Raw genomic sequence first — 25,902 nt, 5'->3', positions numbered from 1 at the left:
CCTGGACTTGATTGACTATTTCCTTTCCCATATTAGGGAAGTTTTCAACTATAATCTCTTCAAATATTTTCTCAGTCCCTTTCTTTTTGTTTTCTTCTTCTGGGACCCCTATAATTCAAATGTTGGTGCGTTTAATGTTGTCCCAGAGGTCTCTAATGTTGTTCTGAGGTCTCAATTCTTTTCATTCTTTTTTCTTTATTCTGCTCTTCAATAGTTATTTCCACTATTTTATCTTCCAGGTCACTTATCCGTTCTTCTGCCTCATTTATTCTGCTATTGATTCCTTCTAGAGAAGTTTTAATTTCATTTATTGTGTTGTTCATCATTATTTGCTCTTTAGTTCTTCTAGGTTCTTGTTAAACGTTTCTTGTATTTTCTCCATTCTATTTCCGAGATTTTGGATCATCTTTACTATCATTACTCTGAATTCTTTTTCAGGTAGACTGCCTGTTTCCTCTTTATTTGTTTGGTCTGGTGGGTTTTTGCCTTGCTCCTTCATGTGCTGTGTGTTTCTGTGTCTTCTCATTTTGTTTAACTTACTGTGTTTGGGGTCTCCTTTTTGCAGGCTGCAGGTTCGTAGTTCCTGTTGTTTTTGGTGTCTGCCCCCAGTGGCTAAGGTTGGTTCAGTGGGTTGTGTAGACTTCCTGGTGGAGGGAACTAGTGCCTGTGTTCTGGTGGATGAGGCTGGATCTTGTCTTTCTGGTGGGCAGGACCGCATCCAGTGGTGTGTTTTGGTGTGTCTGTGACCTTATTATGATTTTAGGCAGCCTCTCTGCTAATGGGTGGGGTTGTGTTCCTGTCTTGCTAGTTGTTTGGCATAGGGTGTCCAGCACTGTAGCTTGCTGGTCATTGAGTGGAGCTGGGTCTTGGCATTGAGATGGAGATCTTTGGGAGAGCTTTCGCCGTTTGATATTATGTGGAGCCGGGAGGTCTCTGGTGGACCAGTGTCCTGAACTCGGCTCTCCTGCCTCAGAGGCACAGGCCTGGCACCCAGGTGGAGCACCAAGACCCTGTCAGCCACACGGCTGAGAAGAAAAGGGAGAAAAAATAAATAAATAAATAAAAAGAAATAAAGTTATTAAAATAAAAAATAAAGAAATTATTAAAAATAAAAATAATTAAAAAGTAATAAAAAAAATAAAAGGAAGTAAGAAAGAAGAGAGCAACCAAACCAAAAAAGAAATCCACCAATGATAACAAGTGCTAAAATCTTTACTAAAAAAAAAAAAAACAAAACCGGACAGACAGAACGCTTGGGCAAATGGTTGAAGCAAAGCTATACAGACAAACACACAAAGAAGCATACACATACACACTCATAAAAAGAGAAAAAGGAAAAAAAGTGTATATATCTATATATACATATAAAAAAAGGAAGAGAACAACCAAATCAATAAACAAATCTACCAATGATAATAAACTCTAAATACTAAACTAAGACAAACATAAAACCAGAAACACATTAGATGCAGAAAGCAAACCCCAAGTCTACAGTTGCTCCCAAAGTCCACCACCTCAATTTTGGGATGATTCATTGTCTATTCAGGTATTCCACAGATGCAGGGTACATCACGTTGATTGTGGAGATTTAATCCGCTGCTCCTGAGGCTGCTGGGAGAGATTTCCCTTTCTCTTCTTTGTTCGCACAGCTCCTGGGGTTCAGCTTTGGATTTGGCCCTGTCTCTGCGTGTAGGTCGCCTGAGGGCGTCTGTTCCCTTTTGGGAAGTCTGAGGTCTTCTGCCAGCCTTTAGTAGGTGTTAAGTAGGAGTTGTTCCACATGTAGATGTATTTCTGATGTATTTGTGGGGAGGAAGATGATCTCTACTTCTTACTCCTCTGCCATCTTGAAGGTCTCCCTGCAGTTGATTGATATTCTTTTAAGATTCTTTTAATCTGTAGGCTCTCCCTTCATCTCTCTCTTTTTACCCTAGAGATTACAGTATGTATTCTTGATTTTTCAAAGTCTAAGATTAATTGGTACCATTATTCTCTTTCTAGGTAATGCAAAGACTGATGTGTTTCTATACCATTTTGGTTTTAGGACACTTGAATTTCATTTACCCATTCTTTTATGTCATTGAAATTGTGTATTTTTATTTTATATATATTTAAAATCAAGCAGGCCTTATTAATTTTTTTATACAGTGAGCATCATTTAATTTATAGGTAAAGTAAATGATGTTGACTGTATAATAAAATAGTGTCTGCTTAATTTTAAATATACTAGTTTTGTTGGTTTTCACTTGCTCCTGCATTTTCAAGCTTCCATCAGGAATTCTTTTCTTTCTGCCTGAAGAACACCCTTTGGCATTTCCTTTCTGCAGGTCAGATTGTGGCACGTCATCTTAATTTTTGTTTGAAAATTTCATTCTCATACTTTAAGAATATTTTCATTTGGTATATGAGTTTTTGGTTGACAGTTGTTTTCTTTCAACATTTTAAGAATATTGTTCTAGTATTTTTTTAGCTTCCATAATTTCTGATGAGAAATCAATAGTGGATATAATTTTAGCCGCTTTGATGGTAATCTGTCAGTTTCCTCTGGCAACTCAAGATATTCTTTTTTTTCTTTTCATTTTTCTTTTGGTTTTCAGCAATATTACCATGATGCCAAATGCACCATTCTTATCTCATAATCCTTAAATATAATAAGCAGAGTTATTGTAAGATCTGTGCTTATAATCCAATATCTAGGTTCCCTATGGTTCTTTTTGTACTGTTTGCTATTTCTGTTTTTCGTTCATGTCATCTTACTTCCTCTCTGCCTTGTTATTTTTTATTATGTGAGAAACATATTCCAAAATTATTTTTTATTTTTATTATGTACCAGACATTATATTGCAAAATTATTTGCAGAAATACTTTGAGGCCTAAGATAATGCTTTCCTACAGAGAGGGTTTATGTTTTCTTCTGCCAGGTGCCTGGAGACCTTAACAGTCCAGAAGCACCTGAGTTATTTCCAATTCAGCCCATGTGAGGCCCTGTTTTACTTCTGCACACTAGTGCTTTTAGGTGCAGCCTTTGGGCTTTCAACCCAGAGTAATGGGAGCAGAAGTAGGCAGTTTCATCAGGATTCAACTTTCCACATCTCTCTTCTAGACCCTTAATACTATCAAAGAGTTACTATTCTGTACTTCAGCCTTTCTGGTGCCCCTCTGAAATGAGAAAATTGCTTGCATGGAAAAAGTAGTTTCAGTCATTGCACTCACCTCCCTGGGCATCCAACTCCTTTGTATTAGGTAACTCAGTTGTTAGTCCTCGTTTGCATTCAGGGAGATTAAAAAAATTTTTTCCCATCTTTACTACTTTTCCTCAGAGGAAGAGGTGATCAGAATTAACTAGTCTGCCATTATCAAATATTTCCTCTGTTTTTATTTATTTTTTCTCTTTTTTAGAATGTTGTCATATTTACTTCCTCTGTCTCCTATTGTTTCTCACATATGCTTCAATTCTTTAACTTTCTGCTTTCCTTTTATTTATTTTTTATTTTTTAATTAATTAATTAATTTATTTATTTTTGACTGCGTTGAGTCTTCGTTGCTGAGGGTGGGCTTTCTCTGGTTGCGGCGAGCGGGCTTCTCATTGTTGTGGCTTCTCTTGTTGTGGAGCACGGGCTCTAGGCGCGCAGGCTTCAGTAGTTGTGGCTCGCGGGCTCTAGAGCTCAGGCTCAGTAGTTGTGGTGCACGGGCTTAGTTGCTCCACGGCATGTGGGATCTTCCCAGGCCAGGGCTTGAACCCGTGTCCCTTGCGTTGGCAGGCAGATTCGTAACCACTGTGCCACCAGGGAAGCCCTCTCTGCTTCTTTTTAGAAGAGTTTATCAATCTGCATTTCTACTAATTAATATGTTCTTTGTCTAGAGCCATTCTACTGTTTGTCTCATCTGTTATGTTATTTTTTAGCTGTTGTATTTTTCAAACCTAGAATATCTGATTCATTCTTTTTCATGATTTGTGGTTCTTATTTCATATTACTAATCTCTCTCTCTTTTAGTTTTATTTTTATTATTTCTATTTTTTTATTGAAATATAATTGACATATAACATTATATTAGTTTCACGTGTTCAACATCATGATTCAGTATTTGTATATATTGTAAAATGATCATCACAGTAAGTCTAGTTAACATGTATCACCATACATAGTTATAAAAAGTTTTTTTTCTTGAAATGAAAACTTTTAAGATCTCTCTTAGCAACTTTCAAATATACACTACAGTATTTTAAGCTGCGGTTACCATGGTGTACATTACATCCCCATGACTTACTTATTTTATAACTGGAAGTTTGTATGTTTTGACCCCCTTAATCCATTTTGCCCACCCTCCACCCCCTGTTTTTGGCAACCACCAATCTGTTCTCTATATCTCTGAACTGGGGATTTCTTTTTTTTTTTTTTTTTTAATTAAAAAAAAATTTTTTTTAGTTTACACATAAAAGCGAGATCATATGGTATTTGTCTTTTCCCTTCTGACTTATTTCACTTAGCATACAGCCCTCGAAGTCCATCCATGTTGTTGCAGATGCAAGATTTCCTTCTTTTTTTATGACTGAGTAATATTTCATTGTATGTATGTATGTGTATGTGTATACGTATATATATACATACACATACATACACACCATGTTTTCTTTATCTAGTCATACATTGATTGACACTTAGATTGCTTCCATGTCTTGGCTGTTGTAAGTAATGGTGCAGTGAACGTGGGGTGTATATATCTTTTTGAGTTAGTGTTTTCATTTTCTTCAGATAAATGCCCAGAAATGGAATTTCTGGATCATTTGGTAGTTCTATTTCTAAATTTTTGAGGAATTTTTATACTGTTTTCCATAGTGGCTGCACTAGTTTACATTCCCACCAGCCGTGCACAAGGGTTCCCTTTTCTCCACATCCTCAGCACTTGTTATTTATTGTTTTTGATAATAGCCATTCTAAGATGCGTGAGGTGATATCCCACTGTAGTTTTGATTTGCATTTCCCTGAAAATGTCTGTTTTCATATGTCTCTTTGATATATTTATGTTTGTTTTTAAGTTCCCAGTCCATTTATTCTAATACTTATGCTTTTGAAACTGGTATAAGTTGTCCTGTTCGTTGATTTTTTTTTAAGGTAGTTGTACCCCTGGGTCCAAGGAGTGGTCTTGGGTTGGATATTTGCAGTGGATATGGGCAAAACGTGGACACGTGGGCTGGAGTGTCCACATGCATATATGATTCTTTGAAGTATGGGGTGTGTTGGAGGTGGCAGGAGAAGGGGGCCAGACTCTCCCAATGTGGGGGCATGAAGTGTCTCAGAATCCTAGATTTGAATTTGACTTTCCAGGACATTTTGAAGGTATATTAGTCATTGTACAGAGATAGAACATATTTTAATTAATAATCTGTTAGCTTGATTGATAACTTTAATATTTAGACATATGTATATGGGCCTCTTTTTGTAATCATGGTGCTGTAGGGACAGGCCTGGTACCAACTGTTGATTAGGCATGTGATTTCTGACAAAAGATTTAGTTTCTACAAGACTTATCTCATTTTGAATTGCTGGTGTAAACTTTTATATTTTAATCCTGATAGCGCATTCTTCTTGGATAATTATTGTATTCTGTGTTTTCCACTCCCTGTGTAAGAAAGAAAAATGTTCTATAATGACTTCCTGAGAAATTCCTTTTACACTTTATCTGACTATTGAACCTTATTTTCCCTCTTATATTTTTCATCAGGATTTGTTTTGTAAAAGAGTCTGTGGCCTTCACCAAACATGTTGGTTCCGAGATATAATGAAATTCCACCTTTAATGGAACAAACCTATTTAAAAAATCATGTATCTAATGAAACTAGGCTTGGATAAAATCTTCAAAACATATCAATATTGAATGTATCAATGAAAGGCTCAGGGTTATTGTTTACCATCTAAAATAACAGTAGAACGCACTCTTTCAAATTTGAACAATCTAAAGAGTCCTTTAGGGTAAAGACTTTTATATATCTAATTTATGGTGATTTTATATGAAAAAAGTTCCTGTGTAGTTTGGAAATATGGCTGAGAACTATTTTAAAATCTTGTTTTAGCAGTTTAATTTGGATATGTTGTAAGTTTCCATAGTTCCCTTTTAATACTGGATGCAAAAAAATGAAGCAATATAAAAGAAAAAAAAAAAAAAAAGCAAAGCCAAACTAGTTCACTTTAAATAAAAGGAAATGTATTCCTTAAATTCCAAATGTGCCCAGCTAGCATATTATGGAATGGACATTGCTGAAAAAGGATAATATTAGGTCACAGTCTTCCTCATTAGTGATTTTTAAACAAAACGATAATTTCCTGGGAAACACAAACATTTCATTTATTTATGTACAGTATTTACTTATATCACTGCTTGTTCTTTGGTGGATTCAAGATGACAGGAAAAAGCCAAATAAAAATAGGAGAGAAAAAAAAAATAGGAGAGAACTAGTGCTGAATGGGAAGGTTTTGATGCCCTCGATAGTAGCACATTTAACTCTTAGATCTGATCATAGCTTTTTAAGGAAATTTCCAGGGGATGGTGGAGAACGAGCTAGGGGTCTTGAATGTTTTAAAAATGTGAAATCCTAAGGGGAAACCTATTGCAAAATGGAGACAAACAGCCACTTTGGTGGAAGAGGAGGAGTGGAGCCCGTGTGACCTCACGACATCCCCTGCCCTTCAGGATGCTGCTGTCGTGTGGATTGTGTGATGTGACATCACCAAAACCAGTTCACCGAGTCCCAGTTCACTGAGCCCCAGTCTAAGCCCCACCAGTAATTCTTGGTGGCAGAATTACTTCGAAGTTCACTTATTACTTTTCCCCTCACTTACTTACTCTTTAAATTTTGTAGCTTTTCTTCTCTCCCAAGAGAATTCATGCATTTGTGCTAATTTTCAAAAAGGACTCTGTTTGATTTCAGGGTATGCAGACCTGCAAAGGGTTTGACCATTAGCTAATATTTCAGATTTAAAAAAACTTTTTGGATTGTTATTTTGGTCTTATTTTATTGTTTCCTTTTTATAATTTTTTTTAAAGAAAGAGCAAGAGGAATACTTTTTCTGAGTGTTGCTTTTTCTTTGTCTTTGTTTTTCTCTGAAAAGGAGAGAGGAAGTAACAGAGAGACTTCTCCAGTCCCTTCAGTACTCACCTCCAAAGTAATCTGATTAAGACACTATTTTCATCATGCAACTTCCCACCTCGGAAACCCTCAAAGATTCCCTGTGGTTTTTGAATGAAGTTTGTACTCCTCAGTTAGGTCTGATTCTATCAGTCCTTAATTCCCTGCTCACACCAAACTCTAATTAAGCTACTTGAGGCACTTTTCAGGTTTTCCAATATGACATGCTCATTTCTTCTCTCTATGTATTTTGGTTGGTCTCCTGCCCCACCCCCCTTGGTTTTTACCTACCCTGTAGCCTTCCTTATAATCACCAATCCCATTTTCATCCCTATGATGACCTGTAGTACTTATCTATATCATTATTCTGACTTTCAAATGTATGATGCTCCCAACTGCTTCGTAATTATACAAATAAGATTGAAAGTCTTTGAGAGCAGAGATTCTACCTTATATTTCTTTGATTCCTCAATAAATGTAATGCTGGATTCTTTTTTTAAAATTTTTATTGGAGTATAGTTGCTTTACAATATTGTGTTATTTTCTGCTGTACAGCAAAGTGTATAATGCTAGATTCTTAATAAATATTTGTAAGATTGAAATGAAAAGTAGCAGGCATTCTGATTGTGATAAATTTGAATAATATTCTGTGTTGATTTTACTTGATTAAACTATTTGACATTTGCCAAATGGATTCTTGATTTGCCATTGATTATTGCATAATCCATTCACTGTGAAGTTTTGTAAATTAAGATTAATTGGAAAAATATGAGTTTTCGAAAACCACGGAGAAATGCTCTTATTACTTTTAGCTACATGCGATAATTGGACTGGTAATACTGTTTCTGAAGTAGAAGTCTATTTTTCATGTGAGAAGTACTAATTTGTGGTTGACAGCATTTACAGTTGTTTGCCAAAAATGTAGAAACAGCTTGTTTTCTTAAGTAGAAAGTGCTCCCTATAGTCCTGTTTTCAAAAGTATTAATTTGAATAGCAAGCGCTTATTAGATAGTGCAAAGCTATAAACACCATCCAGTTTGGGTTAGTTTATTTTTTTTAATTTTTTATTGAAATATAGTTGATTTACAATGTTGTGCCAGTTTCAGGTGTACAGCAAAGTGATTCAGTTATACATATATATACATATATATGTATTCTTTTTTTAGGTTCTTTTCCATGATAGGTTATTACAGGATATTGAGTATAGTTCCCTGTGCTATACAGTAGGTCCTTGTTGGTCACCTATTTTATATACAGTAGTTTAAATATATATATATATTTTTGGCCACACTGTGCGACCTGTGGGATCTTAGTTCCCCTACCAGGGATCTACCCCCGCCCCCTGCATTGGAAGCACGGGGTCTTAACCACTGGACGACCAGGCAAGTCCCTGGGTTAGTTTAAATGTCAAAAAATTTGAGACTTTACTAAACTGAAATGAGCAAATTCCCATCCAGACGGCACAGGTGAGGAGTGCAGAGACTTCTGAAGGCACCTGCATGTCAAAACTCAACAGTGTTTATTCAGGGTGACTCACTGTCTGCTTAGCTTGGCGCAGAGCTAATCATGGTGTTTTCTCAGTGTTGGGTGATAAGAACTCTCTTTAGAAGTCATGGGCATGGTTTATTGTCAGACTCTAAAATGATGGATCTCTGGAGGTGAATCATGCAGACAAGTCTGAGACAGAGAATCATCATGTTCCTTATTGAGGGAGGGTGCTCCCCAGAGGGATTCTGTGTGGGTGGGGTTAAAATAACGAGTTTCCTCTCTCCTGTCATCTTCAACACATATTACCTGTTTATCCTTTCATTGTAGTATCTTACTGTAGGGGTTAATATTCATTGTTAATTGTGTTATACCTTAAATACCTTTAAAAAAAAGTTATACCCAACTTTCCAGCTAGGCCAGATTTTAAGTGAGTCACATTTTTTATGATGAAACCAGGTTAAAGATCTTTCCAGATCTTGTTTGAAGAGAACTGATTCTGGTATGAACTTGGACTTTACTTTGGAAGTACTGAAAACATGGATGTTGGTGAGGTTATATGTGCGATGGCCAGGGGCAGCTGACTATTCAGTTTTAAAGGTAACTTGACCAGGGTGTGTGGATTAAATTCAGATGTATTGTGGGAAGGATCAAGAATGAGTTTTTCCAAGAAGTAATCAATCAGATAAAGGACGGAATCATAGGGGATTAGGCTGCTAAGTGACTGCAGCTTCTCCCTACTGCCTCTAATTGCAGAGGAAGAATGCAGAGCTCCAACCAAACATTACAAAAGTAAAAGCGGCACTTTCGCTTTGCTGTGTTTGGGGGCAGTTATAGGAAGTTGTAGTTAGGCTTAAAGTAGACCGAGGGATTTCAATGCCAAGAAAAGCATTCAGAGCAAAGGAGTAAATGCTGAAGTTTGGCCTACAAAGCAAATAGTTGCAAGGAGGGAGCTAACTTTTTTTCTTTTTGAAGAAAAAGAAAAATAACATGATTTGAGGAAGTAAAAATTGTGAGGCTACCCATTCACTAATTTTATTGGATGATTGTGTCTTCATGCTGTTATACTTAGATTTTTATATAAATATCTTTAATAAATATTTGTAAGTATCTTTAAATATATCATTTATTAACTTGTTTAAATTAATATTTCCTTTCGAAGGGTGAATAACCTTTTGGTAGGTGAAACTGCGAACCTAAAGTTGTAAATGATGGTAAGCATTATAAGTGGGAAAGATTAGTTCATAATTAAGAGTGGGCTCAGGCCCATTCCCCCATTCTCAGGATGCACAGTTACATATTTATAAACAGGTTCTTAAACATAAAGGTTCACTAAGCATCATTTCCAAATCTCTCCTGCCTGCAAATTCATCCCCCTCACATTTACTATGACCCTTAATCTCAGATACCTCTCCTTTCTCCCATACTTAAAGCACCCGCAACCTGACATATATTCCCTCTATCCTACTGGGTTACATATTGACACTCAGATGCATATCCCCTCACCCTCAATGAAGCATGCAATGCTAAGTGCAGATACATTTGCAGACTCAGAAGAGCATGCAGGCAGGGAGGAGAAAAGATCCACTGTTGGCTGGGCGGGAGATTGTGAGTGGAGATTGCTGTGTGGCTGCTGTGAATAGGAAAGTGGTTGGAAAATAGATAACGAGAGATGATGAGTTAAGGGGCCATGTGTTACTGATAATAATTAGTTGAGGAGTTAATGCACTATTCTGTTAATGCATCTACAAACTGCTTGACCTGAGACCAGCTGTTGAGACCAGTAATAATCCTAATGAGTGGAAAAGGGCACAGGTGTTTAGTGCTGATCCAGGTCCAGTTGAGAAATATAGCTGCTGTTCTGTATTTAAATATAAGACTTTCTGAATCCAGGACTATTATTTGCAACAGAGTTGAGTTAAAGAATATTTGAATAAGGGATGCAAAGTGTTGAGAATATTAATGTTTCTAAAGCATTTTGAAGATTAGGGAAAAGTGCTGTTTAAATGCTATTATAATAATTTTTAGAAGTAAAGATGTCATAGACCCATTAAGACCTGTTTTATGGCATTTATTGATGAGCACTTTCTTCAGTAACAGTTGATTTTCACCTGGGTCTCTTGCCAGTATGCTGGGCTCTGCCACACTCTCCTGTCTGCATAGATGACATTAGTTTCTTTTTTTGCAGCAAGGAATAGATATTATTTTGTCTCTATGAAGGAAGAACGTGAGATTTGGAGCCAGAAGGAGTTATACAAACACAATATGATCAATTCTCTTTCATCTTTCGTCATGTCCTTTGATTTATTGTTGCCTGTGAAATACAAGTCTTAGAATTGCATTCGAAGCTCTGTGTTGGTAGTTCTTAGCTTTGGATGCATATTAAAATAACATGAGGAACTTTTTAAAAGTACCAAGAACAGGGTGGGGTTTAGGCATCTGAATAGTATCTTTCTTCTATTCTCATACCTTAATTGAGATTTGGGTTCAGAACTCTAAGGAAATACAAAGAATCATCTTGTTGATTTTTACAAAAATATCCTATTGTGAATTTGGGATTGCATTGAATCACAACAGGATTCTGATCAGTTTAGGGAGAATTGACATTTTAACAATACTGTCTTTCATTTCATGAACATGGTGTATCTATTTACATTTTATTTGATTTCTTTCATCAGTATTTTGTAGTTTTCAGCATACACATCTTGAACATAAGTTTTAAAAAAATATATCTGTTTTTCATATTTTTGGTGGTATTGTATTTCCAATTTTCTTTTGCTAATTTATAGAAATTTGAATTTTTTTATGTTGACCTTGTATTCTGCAGCCTTGCTGAAGTCCCTTATTATAGTGTTTTGGTAGGTTCTATATACTTTTTTTGTAGGTTCTTTGGGATTTTCTACACATAAGGTCATATTGTCTGGAGTAGATACAGTTTTATTTTTAAACTTTCAATCTGTATGCATTTATATTTTTTTCTTACTTTATTGCACCAGCTGTGTTCTCCAATGTGGTATTGCATTCTAGTAGTGAAAGCAGTCATCCTTGACTTGTTCTTGATCTGAGTGGAAAAGTACTTAGTCTTTTCATCATTGAGTATGATGTTATTAGCTGTTATTTTTTTTTTTTGAAGATGTCCATTATCAGACTGAGGAAATTCTTTTCTTTTCCTGGTTTTCCAAGAGTATTTATCAGGAATGGATGTTAAGTCTTGTCATCTGCATCTATTTGGATGATCGTATAGCTTTTCTCTTTGTACTGATTGATTTTCAAATGTCAAACTAGTGTTACATCACTGGGATAAAGCCCCCTGGGTTGTGGTTTTTAAATCGTTTTTATATATTGCTACATTTGATTTGCTCACATTTTGTTGAAGGTTTTGTGTATGTGTTCATGAGGGATACCGACTTCTTATTTTCTTTTGTTGTAATGTATGTATGCGTTTTTGTTATCAGAATAATGCTGGCCCTCATAAAAGAATTGGGAAGTGTTCCCTCCTTTTTTATTCCCTGGAAGAGAGCAGAACTGCAATCATTTCTTCTTTAAATGTTTAGAATTTGCCAGGACAGCTCTCTGAATGAGGAGCTTTCTTTTTTGGAAGGCTTAAAAATACAGATTCAACTTCTATAGTGGATATGGGCCTATTCAGATTACCTATTTCTTCCTTTTTTTTTTTTTTAATTCATTTATTTTTGGCTGCGTTGGGTCTTCGTTGCTGCACATGGGCTTTTCTCTAGTTGCAGCAAGCAGGGGCTACTCTTCGTTGCGGTGCGCGGGGGCTTCTCATTGTCGTGGCTTCTCTGGTTGCGGAGCACGGGCTCTAGGCACGCGGGCTTCAGTAGTTGTGGCACATGGGCTCAGTAGTTGTGGCTCGTGGGCTCTAGAGCACAGGCTCAGTAGTTGTGGCGCACGGGCTTAGCTGCTCCGTGGCATGTGGGATCTTCCCGGACCAGGGCTTGAACCCGTGTCCCCTGCATTGGCAGGCAGATTCTTAACCACTGTGCAACCAGGGAAGCCCTACCTGTTTCTTCTTGAGTGAGCTTTAATAGTTTCTGTTTTTCAAGGATTAGTTTGTGTCTATCCAGTTCATCTAAGTTGTTGAATTTATGGACATAAAGTTTTTGTAATATTTCCTTATTATTTCTGTAATGTTTAGAAAACCTGTGGTGATATCCCTTCTTTCATTTTTGATATTGGTAATTTGTGTCTTCTCTTTTCTTAGTCAGTCTGGCTAGAGATTTATCGATGTTATTGGTTTATTCAAAGAACCAGCTTTTGGTTTCATTAGTTTTCTGTATTGATTTCCTGTTTTCAATTTCATTGATTTCTGTTCTTACTCATATTATTTTTTCCCTTTTGCTTGTTTTGGGTTTAATTTGCTGTTCTTTTTCTTGAGTCTTCAGATGGAAGCTTAGGTTATTGGCTTAAGAACCTTCTCTTCTAGTATAAACATTTAATATTTATAAAGTGAAAAGTGCCCACTCTTTCATTGCTTTCCTTTGGCTGCCTGCTTTTGACCCTGGATGCAACTAATGTTATTTTTTCAGTATCCTTTCAGACAGCTTATGCATATACAGATATATGAAAATATTATTTTACTCTCTCCTTTTTAACATAATTGCTAGATTGCATTCTAGCAATTATTTTGTTCCATGCCTTGCTTTTTTTTTTTTTTTTAAGTAATCTATCTTGGATATAATTCTCTATCTTTCATATGTTTTTTTTCATTCTTTTTTATGATAGCCTAATAGCCAGTCTTCTATTAATAGACATCTAAAGCTGGGGCCGGGGCCTTGGGGTTTTTAATGTTTTTATTCTTTTTATATATTATGGAAATTTTCATTATGGAAAATTTTATGCATTGCAGTTTATATATCTTAAATGTTTTTTAGCCTGTATTTTTCCCTTTCATCATTCTCTCCATTAAACCATTACCTTTGTCTAGTAATGGTAACCCTCACTTTCCCAGGATTCTTTTTTTTTTTTTAAATACATTTATTTTAGTATTTATTTATTTATTTTTGGCTGTGTTGGGTCTTCGTTGCTGTGCGCAGGCTTTCTCTAGTTGCTGTGAGCGGGGGCTACTCTTCGTTGCGGTGCGCGGGCTTCTCGTTGCAGTGGCTTCACTTGTTGCGGAGCACGGGCTCTAGGTACACGGGCTTCAGTAGTTGTGGCACGCCGGCTCTAGAGCGCAGGCTCAGTAGTTGTGGCGCACAGGCTTAGCTGCTCCGTGGCATGTGGGATCTTCCCGGACCAGGGCTTGAACCCATGTCGCCTGCATTGGCAGGCGGATTCTTAACCACTGCGCCACCAGGGAAGTCCCTCAGGATTTATTTAAAAAAAATTTTTTTTTAATTTCTTTTTTTGGCTGCGTTGGGTCTTAGTTGTGGCACGCGAGGTCTTCGTTGAGGCATGCGGGATCTTTTGTTGTGGCGTGGGCTCTTCGTAGTGGCGTACAGGCTTCTCTCTAGTCGTGGCATAGGGGTTTTCTCTCTCTAGTCGTGGTGCGCAGGGTCCAGAGTGCGTGGGCTCTGTAGTTTGCGGCACGCAGGCTCTCTAGTTGAGGTGCGCAGTCTCAGTAGTTGTGATGCGTGGGCTTAGTTGCCCCATGGCATGTGGGATCTTAGTTCCCTGACCAGGGATCGAACACACGTCCCCTGCATTGGAAGGCGGATTCTCTACCACTGGACCACCAGGGAAGTCCTGGGATTCATTTTTTAAAACAGTTTTTATTCAGAAATAGAAAACACCTATGGAAGAATAACTAAAACAAAGTACAGTTTAATGAATTGTTATAAAACAAATATCCATATAAATACTCCAGAGGCCAAGAAATAGAATGTTGTCAGCACCCCAGAAGCCCCTTGTGTTCTCCTTTCTGTGTTACAACTCCTCTCTCTTCCCCCAGAGGTAATCAGTATCCTGATTTCTGTGGAAATCTCTTCTAAGATTAGTTTTTACTTTCCCCTGTGGAATTTCCTGGGTATTCTTAAATCATGAAATCTATGTCTGCAAAAAATGTTTTGAGCAAGTTTACCTTAAAAAATGTCGTTAGCTGTGCACCAGCGCTTGACTTTTCTGCTGGTGAGCACTTACTCTTCATCCTTGCTCTGCTGGTCATCAGGCTTGCTTACTCTCGCTTTGAGCTTCAGGAATACTTCCTTTTGTCGCTTCATCTTTCTGGGCCACTTTACTTCAGGATAGAAGCTGCATTCATCAGTGTTCTTAGTTGTAAGCAGTAGGAACCATCTCTAGCTAATTCATTAAAAGGATATGGGTGACCAATCGGCTTTCTAAGAAGGTTGGGAAAGTAGGCTTGATGACCACACTGCCAAGAACAAAGCTCAAAATCATACCACAAAACTGGTCTCAGGAAGTACCTCTGCCACCAAGCTGGGCATAGATATTGCTGCTTGTGCTCCTAAAGCCACTGATGCTGGGCTGTGGTTGTTGCCATGAGAATCTCTGTCCCAGCTCTCAGGACGCTGGATGTAACTGCTCCTACTGCTGACATCCTCGCCAGGTGGATTCTTTGGAGTTCTTACTTCTACAGGTTAATTGTTTTCTATTTGAAGTCTAGAGCGGTGCATCTTATTGGTGGAGCTTGTATTATGTGCCCCTGTCTTAGTTTCAAAGAAAGATGGGAAAGTTTTTTTTTTTTCTCCTTCTTCATACTTTGGTAGTGGGAAGTATACTTGTCATATAAGGTAGAGTGTGCTTAAATGTAGACTCAGCATTTGGATGGTTGGCGACCAAAGAGAAATGTCCATTGGAAAAGGTCTGTATCAGTCTTGGAAATCCATCACTTTTAACACAGTTGCTGCTCTTTATAGACACTCACGTTGCTCATATAATGCAATGAATATTTGACATAGGACTATTTTTTATCATTTCCAGGTGATATATTGCCAAGTACTATATAAGACATGGAACAGAATCTGTATTTCTGATGAACTATGTATTTTAAAAGTCCCATTCTAATTTTAGCTAGTTTTGGGGAATTCCTGTTTTATCTTATGAGTAAACTTAATGAGATGTAATAGTTAAAAATCAACTGTAACAAACATTGGTGTCTCCTGGCAATATTTTCACTGAGAATTTTCTGGCTTATTGACCATTTGCCTTTTTTCAGATGTGATCTTACTGTATACAAAAAGAAGGTTTGGAAAATAGGAGACACTCTCTTAGGACCATGAGTAAATATAAATAGGATGACATTTTCTTTTCAAAACCAAGATGATATAGTTCTCATTATTGCAAAGGTATTTTACTCTAAGTTACTGTGAAACTTTGTAAGCACAAGCTTTATAAAATTAACACAAAAGCCCATTGTTGATTTACATATATGACTTTAAAAACCGGCTAGGGAAGTTTTCATCTTCTCTGAAACCAGGACATAGGTGAATGGTTGGAGCAGTGGCCACAGGGGTTGGGGCCTTGCCGTTATTGTCCTGGCTCTGCAGGTGGTGTACAGCGTTACTTTGAGTAGTTCATTTATGGTCTACATTTCATCTTTCTAGTTCCTGAAGAAGAATTCATAATACTGTCCCTTCCCCTTCACTTTTCTCACAGTGGTGGCAGGAGATCTGACACAGATGTCTCAGATGAGACAGATGAACTTCTTAGAATAAACACATGGTAACATAAAGGTTGTTACAGTGAAAACAAACAAAGATGAAGGTAGTATAAAGTCTTTATAGCAACATGCATCCTGTTGCCTTAGTAGGTAACAATAAACTGTTGTTATAATATCCTGATGGAAGGACACACTTCTGAATTATTATTCAAACCAGGTGGTGCCTCAGATTTGAATACTTAAGCACCTCAGCTGTGGATTTAATGGGCTAAGTTGGTAGGGTGTTTACTTTAGGTTCATTCATTTGGCCTTTGCCTACAAAGCCAACAGAAGTTGCATTATAGGGTGTTTCTAAACTCATTTCCAAATAAACCAGGTTAGTTTTAACACTGTTCACATAGCATATGTGAAGCCTTAATTCTGTAAAGGAAAAAAAGAATCCAAGGTTTCTAAATGTGGTAATATTGTAACAGAAGGGCAGGAATCAATTTACTGGTGATACATTTGATTGCTTTTGTGGTTCCAGATAGCAATTATTTCTAATATAATTTATTTTGCAGTGAGGGCCGAGGCAAGTTGACGGTATTTTCAGTTAAAGCTATGTTAGCAACCATGTGTGGTGGAAAAATGCTGGACAAATTGAGATGTAAGTATTTTTATATTATTTGAAAGATTTTATTTTCAAATTAGGACTTTTAAACACTTTTAAATGAATGTTTTCAGAAATTTGGATGATGGTCTATTGAAGTTTTTTGGTTTTTTTTTACTACCATATCACTCATTTTACAGCAACTGGCTCAGAGTATGTAAGTTATGCCACCTACTGTTCAGATGGAAAAGTTGGTTGAATTAATTTTTTAATTTTTTTTTTTTTTTTAGTTTAAAACAAGAAAACTCTGAAAAGATTCAGAATAGTAATGTGGACATTTAAAAAATTCTTTAAAAATGTTTTCCATATTATTAAAAATTATGCTTGAAGGTGATTTGTTGATCAGTTTTAATTAGAAAATAAATTTCATCACTTTTACCGGGTTTGGTCAAGTTTAGCCCTTTTCTTAATCACTCGATGCTTTGTCAGGTGGTATTTCTTATGATTAAACTGTTTTTTAGTACCTTAGATTCAAGTGTAGTTATTTAGAAATTGATAACCTATTTATTCACTTATCTTTCCTTAATTTTTTTCTTACTGTTTACCATTTTGGCATTTTACTGTTCAGTAGATACTATTAGAAGGTGGTTAGATGAAATTGAAGGAGATAAAATTCACAATTACTTAATTTTTCTGCTTATCATTTTCATTTATTCACTCAGTAGATAGTCCTTCACTGCCTAAGGTATGCCAAGCATTGTGCTAGGTGCTATACATATATTTTCTTACTGAATCCTTAAAATTTCTTTGAGCAGCAGGTGGTATTTTCTCTGTTTTATAGATGAGTTAACTAGGGGGCGAAGCTGGGATTTCAACTCAGGCTGTAGCTTCAGAGCCCTTTCTAAGGTACTCTTTTGTACTCCACTATGCTCATCCTGTAGTGGGAGACACACATTCAAAGTGCCCTAATACAAGTATCCATGGAGTAAGAAACTCTAGCAGGTTTCACAGAGGTGAGATTGAAGCTGTGGGTTTTCATGAAGTGCTGAGAAAACCTGTGAATTGATTTGTTGAAGAAACTGGGTCATCTGTCTTGTGGCATTTCTCATGGACTAGATTTTGATGATTGCATCCCCGTGATGTTCCTCTGTGCCCTACATTTTTGGTTTTAATTGAAAGATACAGAATCTTCAACAGATTCAAGTACAAGCTTTTGGGCAAGATTACTTCATGGGTGCATGTTTGTTTTCTGTGCTTTTTCTTACATGTTACCATGACATTAAAAGTTAGAAAGCTAGAAGGCTCACTAGATATAGATTTAGATGTCTAAAGAAAGGTCTTAGTATATTTGGTCAATGTTATCTGGTTATCTCATTTCAAAATCAGCTGCAATGTAAAACAAAGTTTTGACAGAAAAAAAGGTATAGTTTTATTTAAATACGCTTCTGAGTTTTTTTCACATGGTATCTCAAAATATTACTCTTTTGGGCTGAAATTTCTTAATATTTTCTTAATTCTAGCATGGTGTTTTTCTGAGGATGATAATATAATACGGATAAAATTATATTTCATTCACAGAGAAAAAGAAAGTTGGGATTTTGTCTGTTTTTTAACGATGATGATACCAGATAAAGAAGTATACGTTGCCATTTTTATTAGGACTGGAGAAACTGGTTGAAAATAGAAAATTGATTATATAACTGCACATTCTAGATGATTCTGGACTCTTTAAGTTTCTGTGATTAAATTTGCTACATTTACATAGAGCTGGTACCTGGCCCATAGTAAGTGCTAAAATTTTGCCAAATATAAATTGTTGATTGAGAACTAAAATTACTGCAGCTCTCTGTTGTAGCTATTAGTGAAAAGGTGCAAATCCTAGTTCTGTGTGAAGTATTGAAGGGATCCAGGTGATAGCAGGTGGGTTTTTTGTTTGTTTGTTTATTTATGTGGCTTTTGAATTTCTTAGAGGAGCACACGCGACCAATATTCAAGTGGCACAAAAGTACACATACCTAGGCAAATGTGACACGTCAGTGCACTCTCAACACCACATCGTTACACATTGCATACGGAAATACAAGCCACACTAGGTCACTTAATAGCATGTTTACGTGACTCAGATAGATTTAAAATCTGGTTTCTTTATCTTCTTCACGTTCAAAATTATGGTTTCTTTACCATCTGTTGCTCTGTTTCATTATTATTATCTTTTAAAATTAATTAATTTTTTTTTTGGCTCCGTCAGGTCTTCGTTGCTGCGCGTGAGCTTTCTCTAGTTGCAGTGAGTGAGGGCTACTCTTTGTTGCGGTTCGTGGGTTTCTCATTGCAGTGGCGTCTCTTGTTGCGGAGCATGGGCTCTAGGCACGCGGGCTTCAGTAGTTGTGGCACGTGGGCTCAGTAGTTGTGGCTCTTGGGCTCTAGAGCGCAGGCTCAGTAGTTGTGGTGCACGGGCTTAGCTGTTCCATGGCATGTGGGATCTTCCCAGACCAGGGATCAAACCAGTGTCCCCTGCATTGGCAGGTGGATTCTTAACCACTGCACCACCAGGGAAGTCCCCCTGTTTCATTATTTTTATTGTGCTGTAATTATCTAGACTAGAGAGTGAGATGTTTAACCTAAGTAACACTTTCAGGTATTGAAGCCTATCTCCACTTTTTTGTTTTAATCATCTAGGGTGGAAACCGCTTTAAGTGTGGTCTGTGCCTTCTGTTTTAAACAGAGCTCACTGATCATAATTTAAATATTTTTCATCTCTTAGGGATGTCATTCTCTGATGCATTTAGGGCTAATTGTGAGGCTCTGGGTTGTTTGTCCCTTCTCATGTTTTCAGACTGCTGTGTATTTTCAGCTTTTGAACTTTTTGTCATTGGTGGTGTTGGTGATGGTGTATGCGTGTTTATGTGTGTGTACGTGTCCTTTATCGCTGGTAAATGTGATGGTATTATCAGTGTACCAATCTCAAGAAGTCTCCTTTTGCTTCTGATTTACTTTTCATATGCTACTGACAGAGAAAACATAACCAGCCTTCTTAACATTCTATTCTGTTAGAGAATGGACGAAGTGATTACTCGTATTGAGAGAAGCACTCACTTTCGTAGTTTTGGCTATTGTGAGAATCCTTTTTCCCTTGCTTTCTACTCACAGCTATGTCCTACTTAGTTGAGGTGGCTGAATAATAGTGTAGAAGAAGGTAGCTGTGACACTGTATTGTAACATAAAATGATATTTGACCATTTATTCACTTTTTTCTTCCTACTTGTTCCCTTGTCTTTGTTCTTAGTTTCTGCAGCCTCCTCCCACTGACTCTACTTCTGTTACCTCTGTTAATGTTCCCATTAAGTTAGATTTTTCTAACTTATGGAATATGCCTCAGCATTTCTACTTTTATTTTTATCTTTTTGCTTTTTACCTCTTATTTTAGAATTTTTTCCTTTAATTTTTTCCCCTTTTTCCTTGATCTGTCTTTGTTTGCTTGTTTTAGTGTCAAGATGGCATTTAAAATGACTTAACTAATACTTGTGTTTTTAGTTTGAAACATTTCCTCTTTTAAGATTTTTTTTGATGTGGACCATTTTTTTAGAAGTCTTTATTGATTTTGCTACAATATTGCCTCCGTTTTACGTCTTGGTTTTTTGGCCACGAGGCAGTGTGGAATCTTAGCTCCATGACCAGGGATCGAACCTGCACCCCCTGCATTGGAAGGCAAAGTCCCAACCACTGGACTGCCAAGGAAGTCCAGAAACATTTCTTAGACTTTTCAGGTCTCTCTTAAGAGAGTTTCTGTCCCCAGGTATCATTCATTTATAGATAAATGGTTAACTGTTGTGACCGTTAGGGACTGTATCCTAGATTCAAAGGCAACTTAAGTCAGGATTCTAAATACCAATGATTTATAATCAGAGTACAGACTTTGATTATCAGCATGATGAAAACTCAATAATGTCAGAAACCCAAAAAATAACTCAGAGAAACAAAATGTACAGACTGTAAAACCCATTATTTATTAAACCATACTAATTATCAACTAATTTAACTGTGATTTATTTACTTTGTCTAATTCTGCTGTTTTCTAAGAAACTTATCTCTTATGCAAACCCCATCTGTTTTGCACTGAAAGATAGGAGCAGATGATTCATGCGATTTATTTTTAAATCCTTTAGAAAACTGGTGCCACCATTTTGAAGGGCAGTCTAACAGTGTGTCAGAAAGGCTATAAGAATATTTGTATCCAATGACTCAGCCTGCTTCTTGAGTTTATCATGAGGAATTAATCAGAGGTGTACCCCAGGTTTTACATATATTTGTTGCAACACTTTTAATAGTATATGAAGACTTAAAACAGCTTTAGTGTCCAAAAGTGAGAGCTCAGTTAACACTTTGGGATACCGACACGATTGAATATACTGCCTTTAAAAATATGCTTCAGATCAAAATGCATAAATGTAATATAGTTTTAAATTAAAATTTATTATGCACATAGGAAAAGAAAGAAATATACCAAAATGATAACACTGTTAGGTATTTTCTCTGGGTTATAGCATAAAAATGGTTTTATAATAATAATTTATATTACTTATTGTTTTTGTGTGTTTTTGATAGACCACACTTTGAGCAGCCAGAGAAAAGATGACCTGAGGTGTTTTTTCTCAGAGCTGGCAGTTCTAACATTTCAATTGTTTGCTTCCTTGATGTTTCATTAACAAACTGTAGGGAGCCAACCTTTGAAGTATAATTAAGCAGTTTCACCTGTTCAAAATTTAGCATCCTCTCTTACAGTCTTCTAACCACCTGTCACTGCATATTTATCCTGGCTGGTTTCTGTTAATCATCTCTTCACTTCATTAGCCCGAAGTGACTCTTTAATCTGAATATTTGCCCATATTCACATTTCTCATATAACCAAAATGTTTTAGAGCTAGAAGCAAGTAAGAAATGAGTCGTACGTCTGCATTTTATGAAAAAGAAAAAGGTAAACAAAAACCAAGGAAGGCCTGGAGACTTGTCTAAGGTAGTTCCTGACTCAATCAACACTAGAAGCCCAAGGCATGGCTGAATCCCATCCTCCAGCCTCACTCTGACTTAATGAATGATGTAGGAATATTCATGAGTTTGGGAATAAAATATGCACTTGGATTTAGTTACATATAGATATTTATAAACATGCAGATGTGTATACATTTTTTGTGGGTTAGGTTGCTCAGTTGGTAGAAAGATGACAGGAGAAGATGAGACTCATTTGCCAGGAAAACTAACATATAGAAGAAAATGGCTTTCTTTTCTATAGACTTGAGTCTTTATTGTAAACAGCCCTATCATCTTGCAAAAGTATATGGTTGGTCATGTGGGGATGAGAGGGGAGTGGATAGATGGATAGATGCAATGAGTAAAGCCAGGGTCATTATAACCAGAAAAAAATTTGAAACATGTGTGAAGATGGTAGAATAGTAACATTATTTTGCCACTACACAAAGGACAGAATATTTTAAAAAGTTTGTACACATGTGCGTGTAAGGGCTTGATTGTGGGTTTTTTCACAAGGGAGAAAGCCTGTATTTTTATCTGGAAACAACTAATGGGAAATTAGCATACCTTCTTTCAGAGATGTATAAATAGAAAGAGAATTATTGGGGAAATTAACCAGTGATCTGGGAAGCAGTTTATTCCCTTAATGCCAGAAGGGTTTAGGGCTTTAATTAAAGGACTCGTTTAATTTCAGTGTTTTTGTTACAGATATGAGAAGCCTAATCTAAAAAAAAAAAACAAACTTTTAAACAAGTAACTCTAGGAGTCATGACTTCTAAGTAATTACTTAACAGTTTTGAGGTCTACCAGTTTTTCTCTTAAAACCAACCAACCAACAAACATGTTTCTGCTTGTTCTCTTACTAGTGTAATGTGGGCCTATTAAGTTATAGTTTCTTTTTTCATTGATTAAAAGTTTTTTACTACTTTGAATCTATTTTATGACCTAGTAACTAAGTATAACTGAAAGTAATACTTTTTTTGAGGGGGAAGTTAGTCATTTCACTATCTAATCACTCCTTTATTGCTCTGAATGAGTTAGGTATAGATTTGGTGGTGTGGATGTATTCACATATGTTTTTGTGATTGGAAGCTCTACATGTGTGTATTTATCAACATATACTTGGTAGCTGAAGTCTCTGGTCTTGAATATTTCTACCATTAGTTAACTTGCTAGTTTCTCCATTATGAATACATTGAGTGGCAACAGAAAACTTGACTAACAGTGGCATAAAACCATTGGGATTTATTTTTCTCATGCAACAATAAGTTCAGAGGCTGGCAAGTTCAAGGTTGGTACCATGACTCAGGGATGTCATCAGAGACTTGGGTCCCCCCTGTCTTCCTGCTCTGCCGTATGGCTTTCCTCCTAGGATTATAAGTGACTGCTCTTTACTGCGCCTTATTCTCATTTTAAGTAGAAAGAAGAAAGATGCCTCTATCAGGAAAGCAAAAGCTTTTCCACAAATTCACTTCAGAATTACGACGTGCACAAGAGTCCGGGAAGTAATTTTTAAGGGGAACACATTGCCATTCTAATCAGAGTTCAGTTCGGGAGTGAAAATGGGAAAACAGATACTGAGTAGTAGGCACCTTGCAGTGTCTGCCACATCCCATATTTCCCCTTAGTTTTCATTCAGATTTAATGGATGATTATTTTCTTCATTATGAGAACAGCTGCCAGCTATTTGAAAACTAAGTCATGATGCTCTTCCCTCCTTCAAAGGACGTCAGTTATTCACATAATTGGTAATGTCTTCAAAACTCTGTATCTGCTGTCTCGAACTGCAGCCCAGTACTCTGCTTCTAACTGCCTACAGGATGGTTCTACTTGGAAATTTGCTGATTAGTTCAAATACAGTTATGTTCAAAGCTAAGTATCTTTATCTTCAATTTGGTTATTTCAGTCAGGGTTGTCAGCATTTTTCTGAGCTAGAAGCTTAAAATAATCCTAATTTTAGAAATTCCTTTATTCTCTAATCCAGTTTGCCATCAACTTCAGTTTCCTGCATTGAAATGTCTTGGAGTTGACCAAGCCCTCCCCTCAATACTGTCTCTCCTGTAATTCTGACTCTCACTTCCTTACTTGTGCATTATTTACAGGGTTTTCTAGCTGATGTCGCCAATCTTATTCTTTCTCTTTTATTCATTCTGCCAGTCATTAACAGTCTAATTTTCTTGAAACCTAACTTTCTAAATATTTCTTCCCTACTTCAGCATTTTTAAACCAAATCCAAATTGTTTCCTCTTTCAAAGTTTTCATTCATAACATACTTTTCTTATTCAGTCTATATTTACCTTTACTTCACAATATAAATTATCATAGTCAGAATGTTCTCTTTGATGCACTGTTTCTTGCCTACCGCCACTAATAGACACACTCTACAAATTCCTGCCACAGAGACTTTTATCCTACTCTCCTTTTTTTTTTTCTAAATTGAAGTATGGTTGATTTACAATATTATATTAGTTTCAAGTGTGCAACATAGTGATTCAATATTTTTAGAGATTATACTCCATTTAAAGTTACTGTAAAATATTGGCTATATTCCCTGTGTTGTACAATATATCCTTGCAGCTTATTTATTTTATACATAGTAGTTTGTACCTCTTCATCCCCTACCCCCATCTTGCCCCTTCCCACTGGTAACCACCAGTTTGTTCTCTGTATCTGTGAGTCTGTTTCTGTTTTGTTATATTTATTCATTTGTTTTATTTATCCTGTTCTTCTCTAGTTGTGTCCCCAGACCCCCACCCCCAGCCTGTTTTCACCTCATCATTCCAAATTCTATTTTTCAAGGCCAAGCTTCTAAATTTCTTTCTTGACAGTTCCTCCCTATGTGTTTTTGTATCTATTCTACACTATATTTTGAAGAAGTGTGATGTAATGGAATGTCTTTGCAGTCAGATAAGTGTGGGTTTAAATCTTGATTTATCCACTTAGTAACTTTTGACCTTAAGAAAGTTAACCTTTCTAAGCTAGTTTCCTTATCTATAAAATTTAAACAATTATGTGCATACACATGTGCACACACACACCTTTTTGTGACAGTAAAATGAGGTAATGTTTAGTAAACTGTAGTAGTACTTAATATTGGGGATTGCTACATGAAAACAAAAACCAAGGTAACTATTTTAAACAAAGTTGAAGTTTATTTTTCTCGTATATAAAAGAAGTCCAGGAGTATGTAGTCCAGGGCTGGTATGATAGTTTCATGTTCATCTGGGACCCAGGCTTTCTATGTCTTTCTTTTCTATCATTCTAGTGTATGATTTCTACATAAAAGTTGAGATTACCACATAGTCCAAGGTGGCTGCTGGAAGCTCCAGCCATCGTAGCTGCATTCCAGATAGCAAAAGGAGGAAGGAAGAAAGGGTCTATTTCCAGTGTAGTCAGCTTTCTTTAACTAGCCTTCTAGGAAGTCTCTCACAACCCTTCTGCTTATAGTCTCATTGTCCAAACACCTAGTCACATGACTGCAACTTGTTAGAAGAAGGCTTCAAAGTTTAATCTCTTAGTTGGGTACATTGCTGCACAAAATAAAATTAGTGTTCTGTTACTAAGGAAGGAGATAAGAATATTGAGTGTCTACAGCAGACTCAGCCATAGTTACCTGTTGTGGTGCCTGGCAAATGGTGAGGTTTAACAAATATCTTATGCCTCCCTTCTTTCTGTTCTATTTAGAGTCAGCTTAGTGCTTTATTCTTCTTTGCTACATGTGTATCTTATTTTTTCCAGCTATGTTGAAAGTTTCTTGGGGGGGGATAAGGACCATGTGTCATACTTCTTTGTTGTTTTTCAAAACACCTAGCAGAGTACTTGGCACTTGGACTACTTAGTAAGAACTTAGTACGTATTTGTTAATTAATTGATTTTACTTTCTACTAGGACCATACTTCTTTTAGCCTCTTGTTGGATTTTCCCCACCTCATGGGTATTTAATACTTTTCCCTCAACTACAAACTAGCAGCTCTCATGAGAGGAATGTACTGGAGATTTTCATTCCTTGATAATTTCCTGTTTTCTAATGCCTTAAAAGTTACCCTGTGGAGTTGATGATCTAAATTTTATCTTTCTTTGATTAATGTACTTTAATGGTTGTTT

The 25,902-nt window shown here is 36.5% G+C and overlaps 1 protein-coding gene across 15 annotated transcripts in view; it reads left to right on the top strand.

The window, feature by feature from the left end:
- The window catches only part of DTNB (dystrobrevin beta), a 249,854-nt gene that overhangs the window by 46,550 nt on the left and 177,402 nt on the right, over positions 1-25,902 (top strand). For all 15 annotated transcript variants that reach the window (XM_061211411.1, XM_061211410.1, XM_061211409.1 and 12 more), the window contains exon 5: positions 16,745-16,830. In XM_061211411.1, the coding sequence (XP_061067394.1) occupies positions 16,745-16,830 (86 nt within the window). The remainder of the gene's footprint in view (positions 1-16,744; positions 16,831-25,902) is intronic.

Source organism: Eubalaena glacialis, chromosome 14 (genome assembly GCF_028564815.1).
Source record: "Eubalaena glacialis isolate mEubGla1 chromosome 14, mEubGla1.1.hap2.+ XY, whole genome shotgun sequence".
NCBI classification, from domain to species: Eukaryota; Metazoa; Chordata; class Mammalia; order Artiodactyla; family Balaenidae; genus Eubalaena; species Eubalaena glacialis.
The sequence above is the reverse complement of the archived record's forward strand: the minus strand, read 5'-3'. Positions and strand labels throughout refer to the sequence as shown.